The 24,425-nt window shown below is 40.8% G+C and overlaps 1 protein-coding gene across 30 annotated transcripts in view; it reads right to left on the reverse strand.

The window, feature by feature from the left end:
- RPS6KC1 (ribosomal protein S6 kinase C1) overlaps nt 1-24,425 on the reverse strand; it is a 375,187-nt gene that overhangs the window by 338,181 nt on the left and 12,581 nt on the right. For 22 of the 30 annotated variants that reach the window (XR_014816532.1, XR_014816531.1, XR_014816533.1 and 19 more), the window contains exons 1-2: nt 17,782-18,041; nt 2,059-2,094 (exon numbers count right to left, since the gene is read on the reverse strand). Coding sequence is in view for 13 of the 30 variants with exons in the window: in XM_084978031.1 (XP_084834157.1) it covers nt 2,059-2,094; nt 17,782-17,886 (141 nt within the window). In the remaining 17 variants the exon portion in view is untranslated. Of the gene's footprint in view, nt 1-2,058; nt 2,095-5,249; nt 5,661-17,781; nt 18,042-24,425 lie in introns of those variants that run through there. The other 8 variants (XM_084978038.1, XM_084978042.1, XM_084978039.1 and 5 more) reach the window with 4 other exon arrangements.

Genomic DNA, 24,425 nt, shown 5'->3' on the forward strand with positions numbered 1-24,425 from the left:
GTATTGACTATTAATTCAACATAATTAACAGAATTCTAAGTAATAGTCCATACTAATCAAATGACACCTAAGTAGAAAGAGTAATTAATCAAAGGTACAAATTATTTTCACTGCCATTTTATAAGGATATATATACATATAGTTATAGATACAGCCTTTTCTTACAAAATAACAATATTACAATATTCTCTTCCTGACTATTGGAGGGGAAGTGAGATATCTTAAAACTCCTAAGGAAAGCGATATGAAATCTTTCTAAAATATGTCTTTTACTGAATTTTTTTTTTTTTTGGCAGCATATGAAAGTTCCCAGGCCAGGGGCTGAACCTGTGCCACAGCCCTGATCCCAGTGCTGCACCGCTAGAGTTCCCATGAACTCTTTTTAACAATGGGGCAAAAACAAGTATCAGATGAAATATAGCAAAAAGTGCTAATATATCAAAGTTAAAATATTATCTAAACATGTCACACATTCAAAACAACTGGTACCAAACAATCAACTTAAATTCACAAATCTAGCCAGGGATGGCAGTAAGCAGTGGGGCCTGTAGCTAAACAGAAAATATATGCCCAGCCGAAGACATTAAAATGCAATTGAAAAAAAAAAAAGCTGCCAATTTAAAACAACTGTTTTAAACACTTTAGTAAGAAGAAGAAAACTATAAATATAGATAAGCAAGGACCAAAATGAAAGTACATTTTAAAAATGTTAAAAGAAACAAGCTCCTCGGTTAGGATTCCTAACAGTATATAACAAGAATAAAGCTATTACAAATACAAAATTCCACAGTTTTAAGAAACAATATAACAAGCTGGTATCATTTTAGAAAGGAGGAAATAGTATGCAAAATAACTAACTACAAGATTTTTAAAAGAAACATCTAGGAGTTCTCTTGTGGCTCAACGGGTTAAGGATCCAGCACTGTCACTGCAACATCTTGGGTTGCTGCTGTGGCATGGGTGTGATCTCTGGCCCAGGAACTTTCACTTGCCACAGATGTAGCCAAAAAAAAAAAGAAAGAAAGAAACATCTACACCCAAAGTGATTTTCCAATATTCAATATGTCAACTCAATATATAAATAGAAGTAGGAGTTCCCATCGTGGCGCAACTGAAATGAATCTGACTAGGAACCATGAGGTTGCAGGTTTGATTCCTGGCCTCGCTCAGGAGGTTAAGGATCCAGTGATGCCATGAGCTGTGGTGTAGGTCGCAGACGCGGCTCGGATCCTGAGTTGCTGTGGCTCTGGCATAGGCCAGCAGCAACAAATCTGATTAGACCCCTAGCCTGGGAACCTCTATATGCCACGGGTGTAGCCCTAAAAAGACAAAAGATAAAAAAAAAAGAATAAATCGGAGTTCCCGTCGTGGCACAGTGGAAACGAATCCAACTAGGAACCATGAGGTTGCAGGTTCACATGAGGTTGCAGGTTTAATCTTTGGCCTTGCTCAGGAGGTTAAGGATCTGGCATTGCCGTGAGCTGCGGTGTATGTGGCAGATGTGGCTCGGATCTGGAATTTCTGTGGCTGTGGCGTAGGCCGGCAGCTACAGCTCCAATTAGGCCCCTAGCCTGGGAACTTCCATATGCTGCAGGTGCGGTCCTAAAAGAACAAAAGACCAAAAAAATAAATAAAATTTAAAAATAAACAGAAGTAAATAGGAACCCATAATTTATTATTATGATCTTTAAAATTAATACTAGTTACTAAATACTTTTCGTTTTTTTTTCCAAACAGGCATTACAATCTTGAAATAGGTAAACAGGGGTCCTTAACTAATACAGAAATCTTATGAGTGGTAGTTATCAGAAAAATATCACATTATTACATGGCACTATAATTCCTGAAATTCTTATTTATATCCTTTAACACCTACTAAAACTTAATATGTGCTTAATAGGTCTGAAATAAGACACTTCAGCTACTATTTGGTGAACTGAGGATAATCTCCAAACATACAAACACAAAGACTGACGTACAAATAATTGTTTCCTCAATTAAACATTTAATTTTTGTCAAACACATAAAATAAAATTTTCATATGGATAAATATGTTACCTCCTGGACATCCTCTGGATTTCTTCGTGAAACAACCTAAAAGAAAACATACACAGTTATGTCTACTCATTATCAAAACTTAGTATTTTACATTTGCAAGATTACTTTCAACAGTATTTGTACAAAAAAGTCAATTTCTTTAAAAGAAAGTGGCTCAGAGGTTAACCAACCCAACCAGGAACGATGAGGTTGTGGGTTCAATCCCTGGCCTCCCTCAGTGGGTTAAGGACCCGGCGTTGCCGTGAGCTGTGGTGTAGGTGGCAGATGTGGCTCGGATCCCATGTTGCTGTGGCTGTGGCGTAGGCCGGTGGCTACAGCTCTGATTAGACCCCTAGCCTGGGAATCTCCATATGCCACATGTGCGGGGCCCTAGAAAAAGACAAAATAAATAAATAAGAAATAAATAAAAATTAAAAACTAAGCAAAAAGGCAACTGAAGTCCATGTGCTGAAGTTCATGCATTACCACATTCATAAGAGCACGCCTCAAGCCTTCACTTGTACTTGACATAATTCTACCAGGCTTGTCTATCCCCCTCCCAGCCTACATATAAATCAGAAGCATGAAAAGCAGCTGCACCTGGGCAAAGCACACATGGGATTTCTCTGTAATTATTTCTTATAACCATATATTAATCTACAGTTACTTCAATAAAAATTTCAAGTAAAAACAGAACAAAAAAGCAGCAACAGTGCTTGCCACATCAATATATGTGAGAAGTAATCACTGACCTAATGGTAAAAAAGAAAAAACAAAAGTAACATATTTTAAAAACTATATACATCATTCACACTGTTGATGGGATTGTAAATTGGCACAACCACTGTGGAAAACAGTACGGAGATTCCTTAGAAAACTAAAAACAGAACTACCATTTGATCCAGCAGTCCCCCTCCTGGGCATCTACACAGAGAAAACCCTGACTCGAAAAGACACATGTGCTCCAATGTTCACTGCAGCACTATTTGCAATAGCCAAGACATGGACACAACCTAAATGCCCATCGACAGAGGAGTGATCAAGAAGATGGGGTACACATACACAATGGAATATTACTCAGCCATTAAAAGGAACGAAATACCGCCATTTTTAGCAATATGGGTGGACCTAGAAATTATCATGCTAAGTGAACTCAGACAGACAATGAGACACCAACATCAAATGCTTTCACTGACATGTGGAATCTGAAAAAAGTACATCATGAACTTCTTTGCAGAACAGATACTGACTCACAGACTTTGAAAAACTTAGTTTCCAAAGGAGACAGTTCAGGGGGTGGGGGGACGTGCTGGGGTTGTGGGATGGAAATCCTATAAAATTGGATTGTGATGATCACTGTATAACTACAAATGTAATAAATTCATTGAGTAATAAAAAAAAAACTATATACATCATTCAGGGACAAACAATCCTATCAATATTCCCAGAACAAACGCGGTGGTGGTGGGAGGGGATCGATTCTTTCAGACTTCACTAATTACAAAAGCCACAAAGTTAACACCACTTACAAGAATCCCTCAAAAACTTTCTAAAAGAAGAAGACTGGGTGCTTCAATCCTCAAACAGCTTTGCAGAGTGGGAAAATCTCACCTCAGATACATAATACCCTCTATGCAGATGTAAAAGTCATGAACTTGATGCTACAATATGTATTTTGCAGACACAAACAAAAAGATACATCAAACACATTAAAATGGTTGCCTGTGGATGAGAAGAAAATTCTTTGGTGACTGGTGACAATATCATGACTGAAGATTATGATCAACGCAACACTACTCCTGAGGTCCAAAACAAAATATCATATTTAAAGTCAGACAAACCCTGGTTCAAATTACAGTTCTTTCACTTACAGGTTTGATCGCCTCTGTAAAACGGGGATAACGCTACCTGCCTGGCCTGGCTATAGCAGACATCAAATAAGAGCATACAGCCAGAACTCCACAACAAAAAGTTATCTCCCTCTCTCTCTTTACCAGACAATTTAACTGTTTTGAAAGGTCCTACTGAAGAATTCGGACAGGACAGGTTTCCAATTTCTTGCCGCTCTATTCTCTGATTTTTGGGATATAAAATTTGGTGAAATCTTCCAGCAATTTTCATTAATTTAGAACAGTGCTGCCCAAAAGAACTTTCTCTGACGACAGAAAGAAATGTTCCCTATCTGTACTGTTTAACACAGTAGCCGCTGGCCACATGCACCTGTGCGGCTACTGAGCACTTCAAATATGGTTACTGCAACTGGTTCATTTAATTTTTCATTTTACTTCATTGAAATTAATTTAAATTTAAATAAAAAGTAGCCACATATGGCTGATGGCTACCATATTAGACAACTCAGATTTAGAATAAAGAACTAGAACTGGTAACTAACAACCATATATTATTCAAGTACTGGATTTTAGCTATTACTTTCAAATTCCAACCCTCCCCCCAAACACACACACCTTTCCAGAAGTACAGTGTTTCACATAATTAAATGATTTAATTTTGTCTCATCAGTTTTTCTTATATTTTTGTAAAATGTGCTAATGAGAAGAAAGGGGTAATCAATCCACTAACATCTACCCACCAAAAATAATTAACATATGATCACTGGCAGTAAGATTTAGTCAAGTGTTCCTTATATTCTACAAGATATCTTTTTCTGAAAAAATTACTGATTTCCTGAATGTACAACTCAACCATTTTATGAACATACTAAGTTACCTTACTATTTTAAACAATCTTTTGTACATGCAAGTGATCTTTTGTGACAAAAGAAATTATTTCCTGGAGTTCCCATCGTGGCTCAGTGGTTAACGAATCCGACTAGGAACCATGAGGTTGCGGGTTCAATCCCTGGCCTTGCTCAGTGGGTTAAGGATCCAGCATTGCCGTGAGCTGTGGTGTAGGTGGCAGACGCGGCTCGGATCTGGTGTTGCTGTGGCTGTGGTGTAGGACGGCGGCTACAGCTCCAATTTGACCCCCAGCCTGTGGACCTCCATATGCCACGGGAGCGGCCCAAGAAATGGCAAAAGACAAAAAAAAAAAAAGAAAAAAATTATTTCCTGGTTTGGTATAGGTATCAGAACTATCACATTTTAGATTTTCCCCAGGTAAACCACTCCTGGAAATCAAATACGTGTGTACCAAATAACAAAAAGCCATGAGCCATCTCCTAACAAGATCCATTTTCATCAGAAATAACCAACCTGCTTAGGATTTCCTCATCCACACTCTTAGGGCTTCACTTACTTCCGCTGTGTGCTGGGCCTCCAACGGTGAGCAAGAGAGAAGTCCCTGCCTGTACGCTTCCCAGCACATACAGGCGAGTGGCGTGCAGGACACAGGGGACCAGGCCACAGACTGAGCAGCGCTTCATCCCGTATCCTTCCCACGACACTGACTGCCCGCTAGACGCTTCCTGTCCAGACCACGCCGGCATCCCGGACAACAACAGTTTACTGACCTAAGACTGTGAATGTTCTCATGGTAAGTTACTCACGGTTCTGACAGAAAACCCAAGTTTAAGTGCTCAGACTACCTAAGTGAAGGTCCTTAATTTTCAGCTCACAAGAGGAACTTCTCCGCACCCTCACATACTTCTCATATGAAGGGGGGAAGTTCTACTTAGGCAGAGTTCAGAAGATTAGGCCAAAAGCTATTTGCTAAGCATTAGCTATTCCTTTCCCCAAGAGCATAAACAATGCTTAGTGAAAATCAGAAAGCTGAGGGGATACCTGGCTGATTCTCTTCTTTCCTCTTTGGTTCTTTTTTTTTTTTTAACGGCCATACCCACAGCAATGGAAGTTCCAGGCTAGGGAGTGAATCTGAGGCACAGCTATGGCAATACTGGATGGATCCTTTTAACCCACTGCATCAGTCTGGGGATTGAACCCACACCTCTGCCCACTGCAGTAGGATTCTTTCTTTTTTTTTCCTTTTTTTTTTTTTCTTTTTTTTTTTTCAGGACTGAACCCACAGCATATGGAAGTTCCTAGGCTCCAATGAGAGCTGCAGTGGCCAGCCTACACCACAGTCACAGCAACCCGGGATCCAAGACACGTCTGCAACCTACACAGCAGCTCAAGACAAAGCCTAAGATCTTAACCCTAAGGATCCTTAACCCACTGAGCGGGGCCAGAGATCAAACCTGCATCCTCATGGACACTAGGCCGGTTTGTTAGCACTGAGCCACAAGGTGAACTCCTGCGATCAGATTCTTAACCTAGTGAGCCACAGCAGGAACTCCTCTTTTGGTTCTTTTGCTTCTCTTTTTCCTCTTCCTCCTTCTAGCCCCAACCCTTGAAAGCACTCCAAGAAGCAGCAGCAGTCCTAACTCTGCTTCTTGGCCTCTTTTTTGGCATTAGGAGAGATTCTGTATCTGTGCTACTGTTCAGGCACTATGCTAGGCATGGGGGAGAAAACCTTGACTCTGTACATGCACATCTGTGAAGCATTTTATATTAAGGCTTCACTTTATATCCTTAACAATCTATGAATTAGGCAGGAGTGGCTATTCTGAATTCCCCTTTTACCCAACAAAGAACCAAGATCCAGAAACTTGTTTAAAGGTCACATAGCTATTCACCTTTAGATCTGGAATTAGAATTCAGATTTTCTGATTCCTAGTTCAGCGCTCTTTCCACTGTATTCCTACCGCATCTCTCATTTTAACTGCAGTATTTTCAGCAATAAGTTTACGTCCTTCCACAAAACCCTTCGTCATTAGGTTTTATTTATTCTTTCTCTTACCCAATGAATATTAGTGCCTACTCTGCTGCTAGGTACTGAAGAACAATGGAGAAAACAGTGGGTCTGATTCCTACATCACATTACAAAAATATAATCACCTGCCAAATACATTACCAAGTTCAACTACCTGGCACCCCACTATAAGGATTCAGTATTCCCACATGAGTAATCTCATTTAAATGAGTTACCAATGTGTCCTCTGAAATGAAAGACAAAAACACAAATGAGTTAGGATAGCATGAGTTGAGCCCAACTGTCCTTTAGTATCTAACTATGTTAATTCTCTTCAGCAGGACCGCAAAACTGACAAAAAAAAAAAAAAATACACTAATCAGAAATCTGAAAGAAAAACATAATCATATTGAAAATGAACAAAATTGAGTCCCAAGACCCAGATTTCTATAACTTTTAATACTATATTAGCAATTATCTCAATAAATAATATAAATTCCAAAACAAAAATACTGTAAATTCACCATGATAAAGATTGCTAGCGCTCAGTAATTTCTTTCTGGTAAATTTCAATATTTTTTCATAAAATTCTGCCAATAAGTTCTACAAAAGTCAGGATCTAAAGAGATGATTTCTTTCAATTAAAGTTCATAAATCTCCACCACAAGCACTGGCTACCACTGGCTCAGTAAAGACTATACATATCTTGAAAAGCCTCTTGCTATAGAGAATTCTATCACTAAGTATCTTGAAAATTATTATCCAAAAGCAGTGCTTCACAAACCTTGCTGCACAGAATACAGATATTCTTTAAAATCAATGCTCTCCAAGGAAGGGCTTAACGATCAATTCAGTCAAAAAAAAAAAAATGTTTTTTTACAGCAGAATTATCAAGGCCAAATACATTGCTGTCCAGTAAAGCTCCAAAAGGAAAATATACAATACTTCCAAAAGTGATTTATCCACTCACTCAACTTTTTATTTTTATCATGTTGTTTATTTATATTTTACTTAGTTACTGCAGCACCTACTAAATTTCGGAACACAGTTGGGAGAAGCTACTGCAAGGTTTGTAGTCCATCTGCCTCTGCTAATGCCAACAGCAAAATCCTGAATTTAGGAAAATAAAGGCTCAAAGTGAAAGTTAACTATCTCTTACCGTGCTAAGAAATCACACACTTTATTTCATTCAATCAACACAACAATTCTGCCAGGTAGGATGAGATAACTAAGGCCCAAGGCATCCTTAACATACTAATACTAGTTAGATTAATCAGCAATGGGCAGGATAGGACCTCACCACTCCAAGATTCCAAGCAAAGTGCCCTTTCCGGGATATAATTAAATCAGCCCTCCTAGAGATTAAAATTCCGAGTATTAGAGTAATAGTCCTAATGCTGGTTAGGTAAATTTTGTCTTTCACAGAGAAATTTAAGTAAACCAAAAAAATTAATGTTGAAGAAGCACTTTGGCAGAATAGAAGGAACTAAGAAGAGAGTCTGAATACTGGCTCTGGCTCTAGTTATAAACTGCTTTTTGCCAGTTCACTGGTAAACGAAGAAAAGCAACCTCAAAATGAGAACCTCTTGCCTATCTTTTAAAAAAAAGCCAACGAACATTGCGGCTTGGCCTAGCTACCGCTCATAATCATCAACAAATCATACTGTCATTCGGTCCTCTAAATCAGTGCTAGCTTATTTTATTGATCGCTTCATAAATTTTACCAAGTTTCCTTAAAGGTCAAGTCAAAAGTACTCTTTTATATAATTACCGTCGTAATAATGATTTGAAATCAATCTCTTAGAATTATCTCCTTCCTAAGATTAAAAGATAGCTACTGGGAAATTCCCTGGGGGTCTAGTGGTTAGGACTCGGTACCTGCACTGCTGTGGTCCAGGTCCAATGCCTGGTCAAGGAACGTCCACAAGCCTTGAGTGTGGCCAAAAAGAAGAGAGGGAGAGTGAGAGAGCTACTGGAAAACAAAATTACAAAATGTATTCAAATCTACCATACTTCCAATCAAAAATGATCACAAAATGAGTCTCTTCAGAAGCAGAAATCACTTAAATACAAAATTTTTAAAGCTATTTTTATGAGCAATTTATTATAATCAAGCCTTCTGGTGGTCACTTCACTATCAGTATTCAGTTGCTAGTTTAGGCTAACAGCAGAGCTAAGAGGATAAGACATTTACAAAAATAACATATTAAAAAAACCTAAGTGTCAAGATACAAACAATCGAACACACATTAAAAAAGACACATGCCCACTCTTTTCATTTCTCAAAAACAGAACTCTCCAAATGTAGAACAGAAAAAAATAATATATACAAAAACGTAAGGCTACACTATACTGAACATTGCCCATCATGGTGATTACGTAAACCAAATGGAACATCCATCAATATAACGCATGCAACCCTGACTTCCAGACATTCGACTTTCATAAAATCCAACTTTCATAGAAATATACTGACATCTTTAAAGTGCATTTCATATACACACACAAGCTCTGGCAAGAAGAGCAGATACCTCAAAGCGCCCCGCTCACACAAGCAAGCATCCTCTTACCAAACACAACCTCCCTCCTAACCCATCACCTGCATCTCTGCTCCTCGCTCCCTCTTTTCCCTGCAGAGCTGCAGGTGTCACTGGTTGGCAAGAATATTGAAGCTGGTTAATCACCTGCCAGCCAGGTAGTCATGACCCAAGAGACAGCACCTGCACAAACCATTTACAACGTGTTTTTAGTACTCTGGAGTGAAAGAATGCCCAATAAGATAGATACGTCAGTGGGAAATTTTTCAACTTTTGAATAAGTTCTTATGACAGTAATATGTTGAAAGTAGGAAATTAATATTTTCTAAATTATTAAAATCCCAAAATCTAAAGGAGAATGAAGGACAACAGCAAGTTACCTATGTATACACAATAAATATTTGCTAAAGTTGCTTTTCTCACTTCAAATTTTATCAATTATTATACTCCTCTGAGGTAAACTATTTTCTAATCAAAGTTCAAGGAAAATAAAAATACTTAAAGTTAACGTAAAAATCCTTAATATTAAAATCTTAACTTCTAAGCATATAAGCTGTCAATAAACAAGATGAAAACAGGAATAGTTTACATTTTTTAAAACTTGGTATCAATAAAAAGATTTTAGACATGACACTAAAATCCCATTATAAAAAAGATGATAAAGTGGACTTAACCAAAATTAAAATTTTTTGCTTTGTGACATTGTTACAAGTTGCACACTGGAAGAAAATATCTGCAAACCACACATTTGACCAAAAAAAACCTTACAATGTAGAACAAATAAAGAACTCTCAAAACTCAACAGTAAGAAAAAAACAACTCACTGAAAAAAAGGGGCAAAAGATGGTCTTAATAGGTTAAATACTCTATGATTCTCTTTATTACATTCTCCGAAAGACAAAAGTATAGTAGTAAAGACTCGATCAGCGGTTGCCAGGGACTCGGGCATGGGGAGAAGGGTGTAAAACAGGAGCAGCAGAGGAAGTTTTTGAGGGTGATGGAACAGTTCTGTTTCCTGATCATGATAGTGGATATATGAACTAGTCACATGTAAAAACTCATAGAATTATATAACAAAAACAATCAGTTTTACTGTATGTTAATTTAAAAAGTAACACTTACAAAGGAAAATATTGCCTTTTTCCAGCCTTCTTTCGAGTCTCTATTATAGTCCAGACTCTATGCTGGGCACCAAGAATACAAAGTTTAAAAGACAGAGTTTGGGAGTTCCCTGGTGGCCAGCGGTTAAGGACTCAGTGTTGTCACGGCTGAGGCTCAGGTTGCTACTGTGGCTCAAGTTCACTCCGTGGCCCAGAAACTTCAGCATGCCATGGGCACAGCAAAAAGGGGAGGGGAAAAAAAGGGCGGATTTGCCTTCAGAAGAGGAGGCAAACAAGTACACTATGATAAAGGCTTCAATGGAGGAATATACAAACCCCACAGAGTTCTACACTTAAGAAAGTCTTCCCGTGATGCTTGAGATGAGCAGGGATTGCCAAGACAAAAGGGAAGAGCATTCCGGACAGAGAAAAGAGCATCTAACAGAGAAGTATGGAAGAACACAGTATATAGCATACTTAGAAAACTACCAATAATTATCTTCCCAAAAACAAATGGGCCGTACAAGAATGTGGTCAGGAGTTGAAAACAGGTTCCCTCCAAACAATACAAACGGTCCTTGAATTTGAAGCTTTGGAAATGTCAGTTTTCTGATTCGAGCCAAGCTGAGTACTTGTATTCATTCCCGGCTCCCTTGTTCACATGGTCACAATCACCGTGCTATCCTTATATCTATCACCTCCGCCAAACTACAGTACACCCAGGGCAGCTAATGTGCTTAAGGTGTTCGGCAGCACAGCGCTGGGATTAAAAGCACTGTGCCTGGCCCAGTCTACCAGGGTGCAAATCTAGACTGCACCATTTGCTAGTTGTTTAACCTCTCCGTGCTTCAAATCCCTCACTGATAATGTGTGAATAATAACTTTACCTACTCATTGGACTGCTGTGAAAAACGTGGGTTTTTTGCTTTCGTTTTTTTTTTTTTTTCCTTCCGTCTTTTCTAGGGCCGCACCCTCGGCATACGGAGGTTCCCAGGCTAGGGGTCTAATTGGAGCTGTGGCCGCCAGCCTACGCCAGAGCCACAGCGAGGACGCAGGATCCGAGCCTCATCTGCAACCTACACCACAGCTCATGGCAACGCCAGATCCTTAACCCACTGATCGAGGCCAGGGATTGAACCTGAAACCTCATGTTTCCTAGTCAGATTTGTTAACCACCGAGCCACGACGGGAACTCCAAATGTGCTAACTTATATAAAGTGCTTAGAACAGTGCTTGACGCATAGTAAGCACATAGAAGTGTTTGCTATTAATACTCAACAAATGTTAGCTACGTAAAATAAGGACTTATATGTTATCACAGTTTGAAAGTCCAAATTACTCAAAGTATATATAAGACCAACAGACTGAAAACTAGAAATGTGCTCAAATTAAGGAGCTAAATAAATGGAGAATGTGTGTTCACAGATCAGAAGATTCAGTATTGTTTGAAGATATCAGTTCTTCTGAAATTGATCTACATTCTCAATGTAAAATCAAATCAAAATCTGGTTAGGCAAGTTTGTAGAACCTGACAAGGTGATTCTAAACTTTTTATGAAAATGCAAACAGTCTAGAATAGCCAAAACAATTTCGAGAAAGAAAGAGGACTTGGACCATCTGATTTCAAGTTAGTATAAAGCTACAGTAAACAAAGCTGTGTGCTATCGAGAGAAACAAAAGCCCACATTTATCCAGAGACTTGTTTTTTTTTTTTGGTTTGTTTTGTCTTTTTATCTTTTTAGGGCTGCAATTGCGGCATATGGAGGTTCCCAGGCTAGGGGTCTAATTCTAGCCGTAGCTGCTGGCCTATGCTATAGCCACAGCAACTTGGGATGAGACCCACACCACAGCTCATGGCAACACCAGATCCTTAACCCACTGAGCGAAGGCAGGGATCAAACCCAAAAACCTCATGGTTCCTAGTTGGATTCATTTCTGCTGAACCACAACAGAAACTCTCAGAGACTTATTAATGTTCATAATACCTATATTAATAGTAGCCAAAAACTGGAAACGATCCAAATGTCCATCAACAAGCGGCCAGATTAACTGTGGTATAACCATACAAGAGAATACTGGTCAGCAATAGAAACAGAATAAAAATACACGACACAGCTGAATCTCAAATAATCATTCTGAGTTAAAGAAGACAGACAACCCCCCCCCAAAAAAGCACCTTATTCGATTCTATTTATATACAATTCTAGAAAATACAACCTAATCTATGATAACAGAAAACAGACCAGTGGCTGCCTCGGGAAGTGGGTGGGGAGAGGGGACGGAGTGCAAAGAAGCATGAGGGAACTCCTGCAGTGACGACTGTGGTGGTGGTTATACAACTACAGACGTTTGTCAAAACTCATCAATGTACACACTTAAAATTGGTGAATTTTACTGTATATAAATTATGCCTCGAAATATAATGGAAAGGCAACATTGTCTTTTAAAAATAAAAGTATACCTTTTTTTCACGGAAAGAACACGGGCAAGAATTGCCATTCACTTAATGTTGTTGAGAAATCTTTATTACATCATGAAAATTCTGTAAACTTAATCTGTCGAAACAACCAAAAACACTGCTAATGGTTCTTTCTTTTTTTTTTGTCTTTTTAGGGAGGCATATGGAAGTTCCCAGGCTAGGAGTCAAAGTCGAATTGGAGCTGTAGCTGCCGACCTACACCACAGCTCACAGCAACGCTGGATCCTTAACCCACTGATGGGGGCCAGGGATTGAACCTGCATCCTTATGGATGGATACGAGTCAGATTTGTTTCTGTTGAGCCATGACTAATGGTTCTTTTATATATCTGTGTCTCCTTTAAAGCACCAACTGAAATCTACAAACAAAATTTTCCAATTCTGAAGTACTTATTCTAGATGAAAATTAATAAGCACCAAAGAGTTTAACATGGAAATTCTTTTTTTTTTTTTTTTTTTTTTGCTATTTCTTTGGGCCGCTCCCACGGCAGATGGAGGTTCCCAGGCTAGGGGTCGAATCGGAGCTGTAGCCACCGGCCTACACCAGAGCCACAGCAACGCGGGATCCGAGCCACATCTGCAACCTACACCACAGCTCACAGCAACGCCGGATCGTTAACCCACTGAGCAAGGCCAGGGACCGAACCCGCAACCTCATGGTTCCTAGTCGGATTCGCCAACCACTGCGCCACAACGGGAACTCCTAACATGGAAATTCATTAGCAAGCTTGTAACTGGCCATAAGGTATCTAAGACTGCCAGGTTCCAAAGAATTGAGAAAAAAATGTATAAAGGAGATTTAAGAAGATGAAACAGGGAGTTCCCGTTATGGCTCGGCAGAAATGAATCCAACTAGTATCCATCCATGAGGTTGCAGTTTCAATCCCTAGCCTTGCTTGGTGGGTTGGGGATCAGGCATTGCTGTGAGCTGTTGTGTAGGTTGCAGACGAGGCTCAGATCCTGCATTGTTCTGCGGCTGCGGTGTACGCCAGCAGCTGTAGCTGTGATTAGACCTCTAGCCTGGGAACTTCCATATACCATGGGTGCAGCCCTAAAAACCAAAAAAAAAAAAAAAAAAAAAAGAAGAAGAAAGAAAAAGGAAGATTAAACAGCTCTTATGCTTCCCAAAATTTAACAATGGTACTTCCCATGATTCTAATTCTACTCCTACATAAAGAAACCTGCAAGGATCAAGAATATAGAGGTTGCTCCTTAAAACTAGAAGTAAGTCAATGATAGGAAACATAAGGACATCATTCTTAGCTCATGAAGTTCTCTCAGCGAGTACTACTTACCTGATTAATTCTCTGGAGGAAAGATGTTTTTCTCCTTAAGTCTCAAAAGATAGCAAGTATTTTATTTTATAATATTAAGCAGTTATTTAAGTCTATCTCCATATTAACCTCAATCCTTAAAACTAGAAAACAAAATCTCTACCCTAAGCAACAAATGAGGATTTAACTATTTACAAGGAGAAAAAAGGCAGCGTAAACAAATTTCCAGGTAAATAATCATAGCAATAGGTAGCATGTATATAATATGGATTTGGTTAGAACGGGCAATGTACTGCTTTATCTTCTTTTTTTTTAATTTTTTAATTATAGTTCATCTATCTGTGGGGCTAGGGTTTTTTTTGTTTTGTTTGTTTGTTTTGTCTTTTTGCTATTTCTTTGGGCCGCTCCCTTGGCATATGGAGGCTCCCAGGATAGGGGTCCAATCGGAGCTGTAGCCACTGGCCTACGCCAGAGCCACAGCCACGCGGGATCCGAGCCACTTATGCAACCTACACCACAGCTCACGGCAACGCCAGATCATTAACCCACTGAGCAAGAGCAGGGACCGAACCCGCAACCTCATGGTTCCCAGTCAGATTCGTTAACCACTGCACCACGACGGGAACTCCCTGCTTTATCTTCTAATTTAAGTTGTCATATAAGTTTGTTCACAGCTTAAGATACTTAAGATCTCAATTAGGTCAACTTTTCCTTTTGTAAAGTAAGAATACAAGTAACCAGTATTCCCTCTTCAAGTTCCACACAAACTGACACCTTCAGGCCCTTATGGGCTCTATCCCTTCTACCTAGGATGCTCTCTCCAGTTATCCCCCCATCTAGGTTCCCCACCTTCCACCACCTGTCTTAATTGGTAGATGTTCCAACCCGACCCCTTGAGCCAGAAGCAATCTCTCCGTCTTCAGAAACCCCACAGCTCTTTTCTATAATCTCTTAGGCATCTAACACTTTTTTTAAAACATCTCATGGTATTTGCTGTAGCCAGAATGAGGTGGATGGGAGCACAGAGGGAAACAGAGAGCAGGGAAGGTTACAGGCAAAATTCTTCATTAAACCACTAGAAAATAACACTTTCTAGCTTATACTATACTTAAGTCCAGTCAACCTTCTTCTACTAAAAGGATCCTTGAAAAGAAGATCTATATTTTATTCAGCCTTGTAGCCCTCAGAGCATGTAGGGCCTGAAATTAAATATTTATTGGGTGTGCTGCCTAGAAGGAGAGAAATACATTCAACAATTTTTTTTCTTTTTTTTTTTTTTTTTTTTTGCCTTTTCTAGAGCCACTCCCGCGGCATATGGAGGTTCCCAGGCTAGGAGTCTAATTGGAGCTGTAGCCGCTGGCCTACACCAGAGCCACAGCAACTCGGGATCCAAGCCACGTCTGCGACCTACACCACAGCTCACAGCAACGCCAGATCCTTAACCCACTGAGCAAGGCCAGGGATCGAACCCGAAACTTCATGGTTTCTAGTCGGATTCGTTAACCACTGCGCCACGACTGGAACTCCTCAACAATTATTTTTTATGCACTCTGCCCCATGGTGCCTTAGGGAATATAAAAGGAAACAAACAGCAATAATAGAGACCTTCTCTAAAGCTACTAAGAGACAAAGACATGTAAACAGATTAATACAACTGTGATTAGGTGTGATAATAAGGGATAAACAAACTGGGTTCTGTGAGGGGAATATTATGCATGTTGAAAAATCTTTTAATTCCACAAACTATATTAGGAAAGTCTAGATTTTTGAAGGGCCCAAAGACTAGAAAGGTTTCAAGAGTGGAACAATAAGGTTCCCTTAATCTTAAAATTTTTTTCTTAACCTGAAATTAACACTCCACCTATATAAACAACCTGACCTGCAAACAGGGAGTAATAAATTTCCCTCTATTCTCAGTACAGCCCTCTGCAATAACCAAGCCTATTCTTCCTATCTTATTTACACCAATTTGCTCATCCCATCCTCCAACATGTGTCTGAATTGTGTACCGTTGCCATAAAGCATGTGCCATTCCCATGCCCCAAACTCTGCTTATCTAAATCTATCTAACCTTTAAACTTCTTCTCAAGGCCTCCTTCCTGAGCTATTACCCAAGATTACTACATTCCCCCAAATGTATACTGTACTATTACTACTATCTGCACATTTCTTTCTTGACAATTAATAATAATGACAAAGTAAATTCTTAACATTTTATATAACTTGAGGTTAAGCAGAACTGGTCTCAAATCCCAGTTGTGCTACAGCCTTGCAAGGTAAAGTTGGGCAAGTTATAACACCTTCTTGAACCTTAGTTTCCTCATTAAAATCAGGATTTAATTAGGTGATGTGCACAACATGCCTAATACAAACACACACACACACACACTCATACTACCTACATTACATACATATAGACTTATTTAAGTTTATTATTCTTTATTTTCCAAGAAGGGAGATGCAAACTCTCCCTAAAACTCAAGGCAAGAAGTTCCCTTGTGGTTCAGAGGGTTAAGGATCTGGCATTGCCACTGCCACAGCTCAGGTCACTGTAGTGGCACATGTTCATTTCCTGGCCCAGGAACTTTCACAGGCCGCCAGGGAGCTCACCCCCATCAAAAAAACAAACAAGGAAACCAGGAAAATTCACAGACAAGAGAAGCCTAAGAAGACATGATGATCCTGAGACAGCCACGGACATTAGGAAAAAACTAAGAAAATCTGAATCAAGTATGGACATAGTAGTAACAATGTATCAGTACTGACTCGCCAGTTGTAACACATGGGAGACGTTAATAGATGTTAATAGGGAAAACAGGGACAGGCATACAGGAACCCTCTGTACTTTGGCTGAAGTTTTCCTGTAAATCTAAAACTGTTCTGAATGTTTTAAAAAAAATAAAACACGACTAAGGGCAAGAGCAATGAAACATGAACAAAGTGGGTACTAAAACTGAATCAGTTAGTTGATATAAAGGAGTCTCACAACTTTGGAATGTGCCCTCAAGAAAACTCACACAAGACACCCACAGCAGAACTGCTCATGTCTCCTACTGAAAACCCTGAAAAACTCAGAGGCAAAAAAGACACTACCAGATACGGAGGTCCTAGGATGGTGGCCCTACCACTGACATCCTTCCTAAGTGTTTTTATCTGCCTCAGTACAAACCTGAAGCTATCCAAAAGCTCAAGGGAATGGTCCCTGGTTCGATCCCGGGTATCGGCACCAAAAAAAAAAAAAAGTCAAGGGAAGAAACATCTTCTATTATGTAAATGAAATAGTCCATAAATTTAACATTTTTCACAATCTGCATTATCCTTCAGAGGCACGCAAAACCACTTCTGCAAATTTCAGCCTCAGAAGAGAAAGTCCAAATGGAATGGGGTTGACTCATCAATTTAAAAGCATCAACGTCTGCCCCACCCCAGAATGGGAACGTTACTACGACCACTGCCTGGGTCATCCCACGCTCGGCCCCTACCCCAGCCCTCCTTCAGTCTCCACCTCCGACGCGCGCTCCGGCACTGGACACAACCCGTCCCACCCTCGGCTCAGACCTGGGGTCAGGCTATCCCCACGCCAGGGTCCACGCCCTGCCTCTCCTGTCCCAATTCATGCTCCTACCCGCGCCCGACAACTGCACTCACCCGGGCAGTGACCTTATACACCGTGTAGCCCCTCGGGTGTCGCTGGGGCTCGGTGACAGTGTAGAAACGGGCCAGGTCGGCACCCCGCTCGCGAGAAGAGGTCATCCTCCCACCGCCTCTGCCGCCGCCGCCTGCCGGGGACCATCAGGGCAACCCGGCGCCGCCGCGGTCCGGGCTCCCTAAGCAGCAGCGAAGCGGCGAGGGGGCGGTGGCTCCGCGGCGGCGGCGGCGGCGGCGCCTCAGCCGCTCGACTCTACTTCCGGGTTTCCGGAAAAGCTTCCGGGTCAGGCCGGGGCTTGGGGCCTGCAGGAGAGCGGATTCCGAATGGATGCTGACCTTCGCGGGGCCTGAGCCTGGCGAGTGGGCGAGGATCAGGCAGTATCACCACCACTCTGGTCGCGGCGGAGACCCGAGAGGTGTCCGCCAAGACGCTCTGCGCACTAGCTCGGTCAACTCGATTCTGTGGGAGCTGGTGGAGTGAAGACACACCCCGCCCAGCCTGTGCGTGCTTAGTGTAGAGTCGCGGAGGAGTGGAGAGGTACCCCAGCCTGGCATGTCCTTCCTTCCCTCCTCTCGGCCCATTGTTACGTTAATTGTATTTTATTTTTAGGGCCACTCTTGCAGCATATGGAAGTTTCCAGGCTGGCAGTCGAATCAGAGCTACAGCCTAGCCACACCAAAGGGGAATCTGCCGCAGCAGCATGGGATCCGAACCGCATCTGCGACCTACACCACAGCTCCTGGTAACCCTGGATCCTTAACCCACTAAGCGAGGCCCGTGCGCAAACCCACATCCTCATGGAATTTAGTCTGGCCACTCAGCCCCAACTGGAACTTCCACCCATTATTTTAAATACTGACAATTTCTGAACTCTCTCACTGACCTAACTCTTCCTTCTTTCTAAGAAAATCCCCTCCACCTGTGCACATGTCTATACCACCACAGAATCCTCTGAATGTTTAAAAAAAAAAAAAAAATTTAAATTTAAAAAAAGAATGTTGCTTGCTTGACATTACAGTTCCACAAGTGTTAAGTTGCAAGCCACTCCCATTGACAGTATGCCCTAGAGGGAATTCTAGATGAAGGAAATTAAGAAACATTTCTTCCTTTGGTATTCTAGCCCTTAGATAGTTAAGATGCATATCTAAGAGAAAATTTAACAGATTCTTACATCTTCCCATAAAAGCACTAAAAATCATTAACTTGAGATGCCTGTACTGTGTGATTAGCAATAATCTTTTGATGCCTGACTGCATGTTTTTTCCAGAAAAAAAGAAATTATACATAACCTGGCTTCTCCTTTACCTCCTTGAAGCAGTTTCTCAGAGCTGAGAGGTTGTTTCCTGGGCTACAGTCCTCAAAATGGTCCCTGAATAAAACTGAAAGTTCTTGCTCTTACATTATGTGTGGTTTTGTTTGTTTGTTTTAGTTGACACAACCCTGTATCAATTTTTAAATTCATCCCCTTGAGACAGAATATTAACTCAGGTAGTCAGTGCAGAAGCAAGGGCTTCGATGCATTCTTTGATATATATGGTCATTGGTTAACTTTTGTGGCTTAAGGGCTCCAGGGAGTAACATCCCCACAGGCCTTGTTTACTATAGGGAGTGTACCTACAACCAGATGGACAGTAATCCCTAATCCCGTGACTCAGTTTACAGGAAGAAAAGGACAAAGAAACTATGATACTTAAGGGGACATTTCCACCCCTAGGACCCTATTGGACAAGGACTGATATGGGTAACTGAGCAAGGCCAATGGGAGAAGATGACATCTCTCTGGACCCCACCTGGGTATCCCTCCCCCCAACTTTAAGAAATAACAACCCCTATAGGACAACAGAGAAAGGGGGCTTGGGGGAAGAAAAAAAAATCACCCAACCTCAGAAAGCTACTACAAGGATAGAGTTTCCTATTTCAATCGGTTGCTTTCTGCTTCCCCTCTTTGTTAAATTTAAGTTGTTTTTGAAGTAATCTGCATCAATATACAAATATGCATCACACATTCAGAATGTCATACATTCATTCCCACATCCACTTCAATCTGTCTTCACTGCTGTATGGCTACTGTGGAACTGCTTTTAAAAAGTTCTAATGACTTCATCTTACCCGGGATTTTCAGACTGAATGTTTCTGATTATTTCCACCTTTTCAAAACTTTTCTATGTCCTGAGTATATGTCACCATTCTCTTACTTTTTATTTTACACTCTGAATCATTCACTCCTTTTCAATCTCCTTTGTTGATTTCTCCTCCTTCCAGGAGCCTTTAATGTCCTTGTTCCCCAGGATTTTGCCTTTGATCCGTTGTTCTTTATTCCAATTGATTTACAAATCTAAATCTTACGGAATATCTTTTTTCTAGGATTTGACACACATGCAGGTCTTTACCACTTAAAACAAAACATTAAAATCTGAGCTTTTATTTTCCTCGTAAGCCTTTTCTTATCTCAATGACTGACCTTATTCATCATTTAGTTACCTTAACCAGGCATCCGGGATGCCCTTAGCAACTTCCTCTCCCACTTTTCTCCAAATTTGTTTGATTTAGCAGCTGCCATCCGTTAAAACTAAAAGAATGGAACAAGACATACCATGAAAGTTCTACTCAGAGGACTTAAGAAGATACATTAACAGGAACAAAGAAAGCAAACTTAAGGATAAAGGGTTCGATTTGTGAGGGGGAAAAAAAGAGTTGGCTGCCATTCCAGTTCTACAAAGATCAAGCCATTATCCACTGCACTTGGCCACTGACAGTGTGCCCTGGGGGGAATTTAGAACAGAGCCAAACTGGAAACATTTCTTACTTTGGATTCATTGGCCCTTGGATAGTTATGATGCAAACCTAAGGAAAATTTTTCAGACCCAAGATTCTTGCATCTTCCCAAACATTGAAAAAGACTAAAATCATTAAGCTGAGGTATCTGTTCTTTGTGGTTAGCAGTACTCTTTTGATGTTTGATGTCATGTTTTCCCTAGGGGGGAAAAAAATAATATATATCCTGGTTCCTCCCTTACCTCTTTGGAGCAATGCCTGAGAGGTATCTGAGAAGCTGTCTCCCATTCTATAGGTCTCAGTAAGGTCCTGAATAAAACTTAACTCACCATGTTGTGTATTTTTCTTTCAGTAACAAATTCACCAAGATATCACAGAAGTTCTAGTCGTTGAACACAACTAGTGGCCATGAGGATGCCAGTTCGACTCCTGGCCTCATTCGGTGGGTTAAAGATCCAGCCTTGCGGTGAGCTGTGGTGTAGGTCACAGACACAGCTGGGATCACGCGTTGCTGTTGCTGAGGCTGTGCGGTAGACCAGCAGCTGCAGTGCCCATTTGACCCCTAGCCCAGGAACTTCCATATGCCAATGGTGCAGCCCTAAAAAAAGAAGAAAAAAGAAAAGGTACGACAATTTTAAATGTCCACATGCCTAATAAAAGAACTTAAAAATGTATAATGCAAAAACCAGTAGAACTAAAAGAAGAAACAGACAAATCCATGATTGTAGTTAAGACTTTAACTCTTGGTAACTGACAAAACAGACAGACAATAAATCAGATTTTTTTAATTTCCAGGCATGTAAGAAAATTTCTGTCCAATCTTAGCTGAGCACTAAGCTAAGAGAACAGAGACTTCAGTGGCCACACACAGCAAATAGACTTTACAAAATTAATTCAGAAAATTTATTAAACAACAACTACTACAAGCAGTAACAATGAACTGTGTGGAGGGAAGAGAATCTGATTTCCAGAGATGTCACATTATGGTATTTGAAATGTCCAGTTTTCAAAAATTATGAGGCATCCCAAAAAATAAGAAAGTATGGCCCAGGAGTTCCAGTCATGGCTCAGTGGAAATGAATCTGACTACTATCCATGAGGACGTGGGTTTGATCCCTGGCCTTGCTCAGTGGGTTAAGGATCCAGCATTGCCATGAACTGTGGTGTAGATTGCAGATGAAGATCAGATCTGGCGTTGCTGTGGCTGTGGTGCAGGCCAGCAGCTACAGCTCCAATTGGACTCCTAGCCTGGGAACATCCATATGCTGAAGGTGTGGACCATAAAAGACAAAAAAAAAAAAAGGAAAGTATGGCCCATACTCAGTGAAAAAAATAATCAATGAAAACCATGTCCATGAGGAAGCCCAAATGTAAATAAACTATTTTAAATATGTTCAAAGGCAAAACAAAACAAAAAAATGAACAAATAAAAAATGTTCAAACTGTCCAACCAAAACTGGTTCAAGAGGAAACAGAAAATCTGAACAGACCTCTAATGAGTAAAAATATTGAATCAGTAATTTTAAAGCTTCAACAAGGAAAAAGCTCAAAATCAGATGGCTTTGCTGGTGAATTCTACCAATAATTTAAAGAAAAATGAATACCAATCTTTTTCAAACTCTTCCAAAAAGTAGGAAATGAGAAAACACTTAATAACTCATTCTATGAGGCCAGTAATATCTGGATACCAAAGTCGGTTGAAGATATCTCAAAAAGAGAAAATTTATGAATATGTGTATCCCACAGTGTATTAAAAGGGTTAAATGCCACGACCAAGTGGGATTTATCCCAAAAATGCAAAGATGGTTCAACTGTGAACATAAACCAATGTAATAGACTGTATTAATGAAATAAAGCAGAAAAACACATGATCGTCTCCATAGATGCAGAAAAAGCATTTGGCCGGAGTTCCCAAGGTGGCGCAGTGGTTAACGAACCTGACTGGGAACCATGAGGTTGCAGGTTCAATCCCTGCCCTTGCTCAGTGGGTTCATGTTCCAGTGTTGCCGTGAGCTGTGGTGTAGGTCGAAGACGTGGCTTGGATCTGGCGTTGCTGTGGCTCTGGTGTAAGCCAGCGGCTACAGCTCCGATTCGACCCCTAGCCTGGGAACCTCCATATGCCACAGGAGTGGCCCAAGAAATGGCAAAAAGACCAAAAAATAATAATAATAATAAAAATAGAAAAAGCATTTGGCAAAATCCTACACCTTTTCATGATAAACACAAAGTAGAAACAAAAGGGAATTTCCTCAGTCTGACAGAGGGCGATGATGAAAAATCACCCACAGCTACATCATACTCAATGCTGAAAGACTGAAAGTTTTCTCCCTAAGATCAGCAAAACAAAGATGTATACTCTTTCTGCATTTTTTAACATTTTACGGAAGATCTAGCCAAGGCAATTAAAAAAGAAAAATAAATTAGGAGTTCCCGTCGTGGCGCAGTGGTTAACGAATCTGACTAGGAACCATGAGGTTGCAGGTTCAATCCCTGGCCTTGCTCAGTGGGTTAAGGATCCGGCGTTGCCGTGAGCTGTGGTGTAGGTCACAGATGCAGCTTGGATACCGAGTTGCTGTGGCTGTGGTGTAGGCCAGCGGCTACAGCTCCAGTTAGACCCCTAGCCTGGGAACCTCCATATGCTGCGGAGCGGCCCTAGAAAAGGCAAAAAGAAAAAAAAAAAGAAAAACAAGTTAAAAGCATCTAGAGTAGAAAGGCAGAAGGAAAACTCTTTATTTGCAGGTGACATGATCTCATATATAGAAAATTCTAAATAATACACACTCACACACACATGCAATAAAACTATTAAAGCTAATAAACAGTTTCAGTAAAATTGCAGGATAAAAGATCAGTACACAAAAATCAATTTTATTTCTGTACATTAGCAATGAACACTCTGAACATAAAATTAAGAAAATGGGGAGCTCCCTCTGTGGCACAGTGGGTTAAGAATCCGACTACAGTGGCTCAGGTTGCTGCAGAGGCACAGATTTGATTCCTGGCCTGGCACAGTGAGTTGAAGCATCAGGCATTGCCATAGATACAGCCTAGAGCACAGTTCATTCAATCCCTGGCCCAGAACTTCCGTATGTTGTGCGTATAGCCGTAAAAAAATATAAATAAATAAAAATAAAAATTTAAGGAGTTCCCGTCGTGGCGCAGTGGTTAACGAATCCGACTAGGAACCATGAGGTTGCGGGTTCGGTCCCTGCCCTTGCTCAGTGGGTTAACGATCCGGCGTTGCCGTGAGCTGTGGTGTAGGTTGCAGACGCGGCTCGGATCCCGCGTTGCTGTGGCTCTGGCGTAGGCCGGTGGCTACAGCTCCAATTCGACCCCTAGCCTGGGAACCTCCATATGCTGCAGGAGCGGCCCAAGAAATAGCAACAACAACAACAACAAAAGACAAAAAGACCAAAAAAAAAAAAAAAATATATATATATATATATATATATATATATATATAAATAAAAATAAAAATTTAAGGACTTCCCGTCGTGGCGCAGTGGTTAACGAATCCCACTAGGAACCATGAGGGTGTGGGTTGGATCCCTGGCCTTGCTCAGTGGGTTAAGGATCTGGCGTTGCGGTCAGCTCTGGTGTAGGTCACAGACGCAGCTTGGATACCGCGTTGCTGTGGCTGTGGTGTAGGCTGGTGGCTACAGCTCCGATTCGACCCCTAGCCTGAGAACCTCCATATGCTGCGGGTGCGGCCCTGGGAAAAAAATAATTAAAATTAAAATTAAAAATAAATAAAAAGAAAAAGAAAATCATGGACTTGGAGAAGAGACTTGTGGCTGCCTGATGGGAGGGGGAGGGAGTGGGAGGGATCGGGAGCTTGGGCTTATCAGACACCACTTAGAATAGATTT

Source organism: Sus scrofa, chromosome 9, assembly GCF_054392235.1.
Source record: "Sus scrofa isolate SSC_HxYL_T2T_F1_AM1 chromosome 9, Sscrofa_HxYL_maternal_Yorkshire_Landrace_v2.0, whole genome shotgun sequence".
Taxonomy (NCBI): Eukaryota; Metazoa; Chordata; class Mammalia; order Artiodactyla; family Suidae; genus Sus; species Sus scrofa.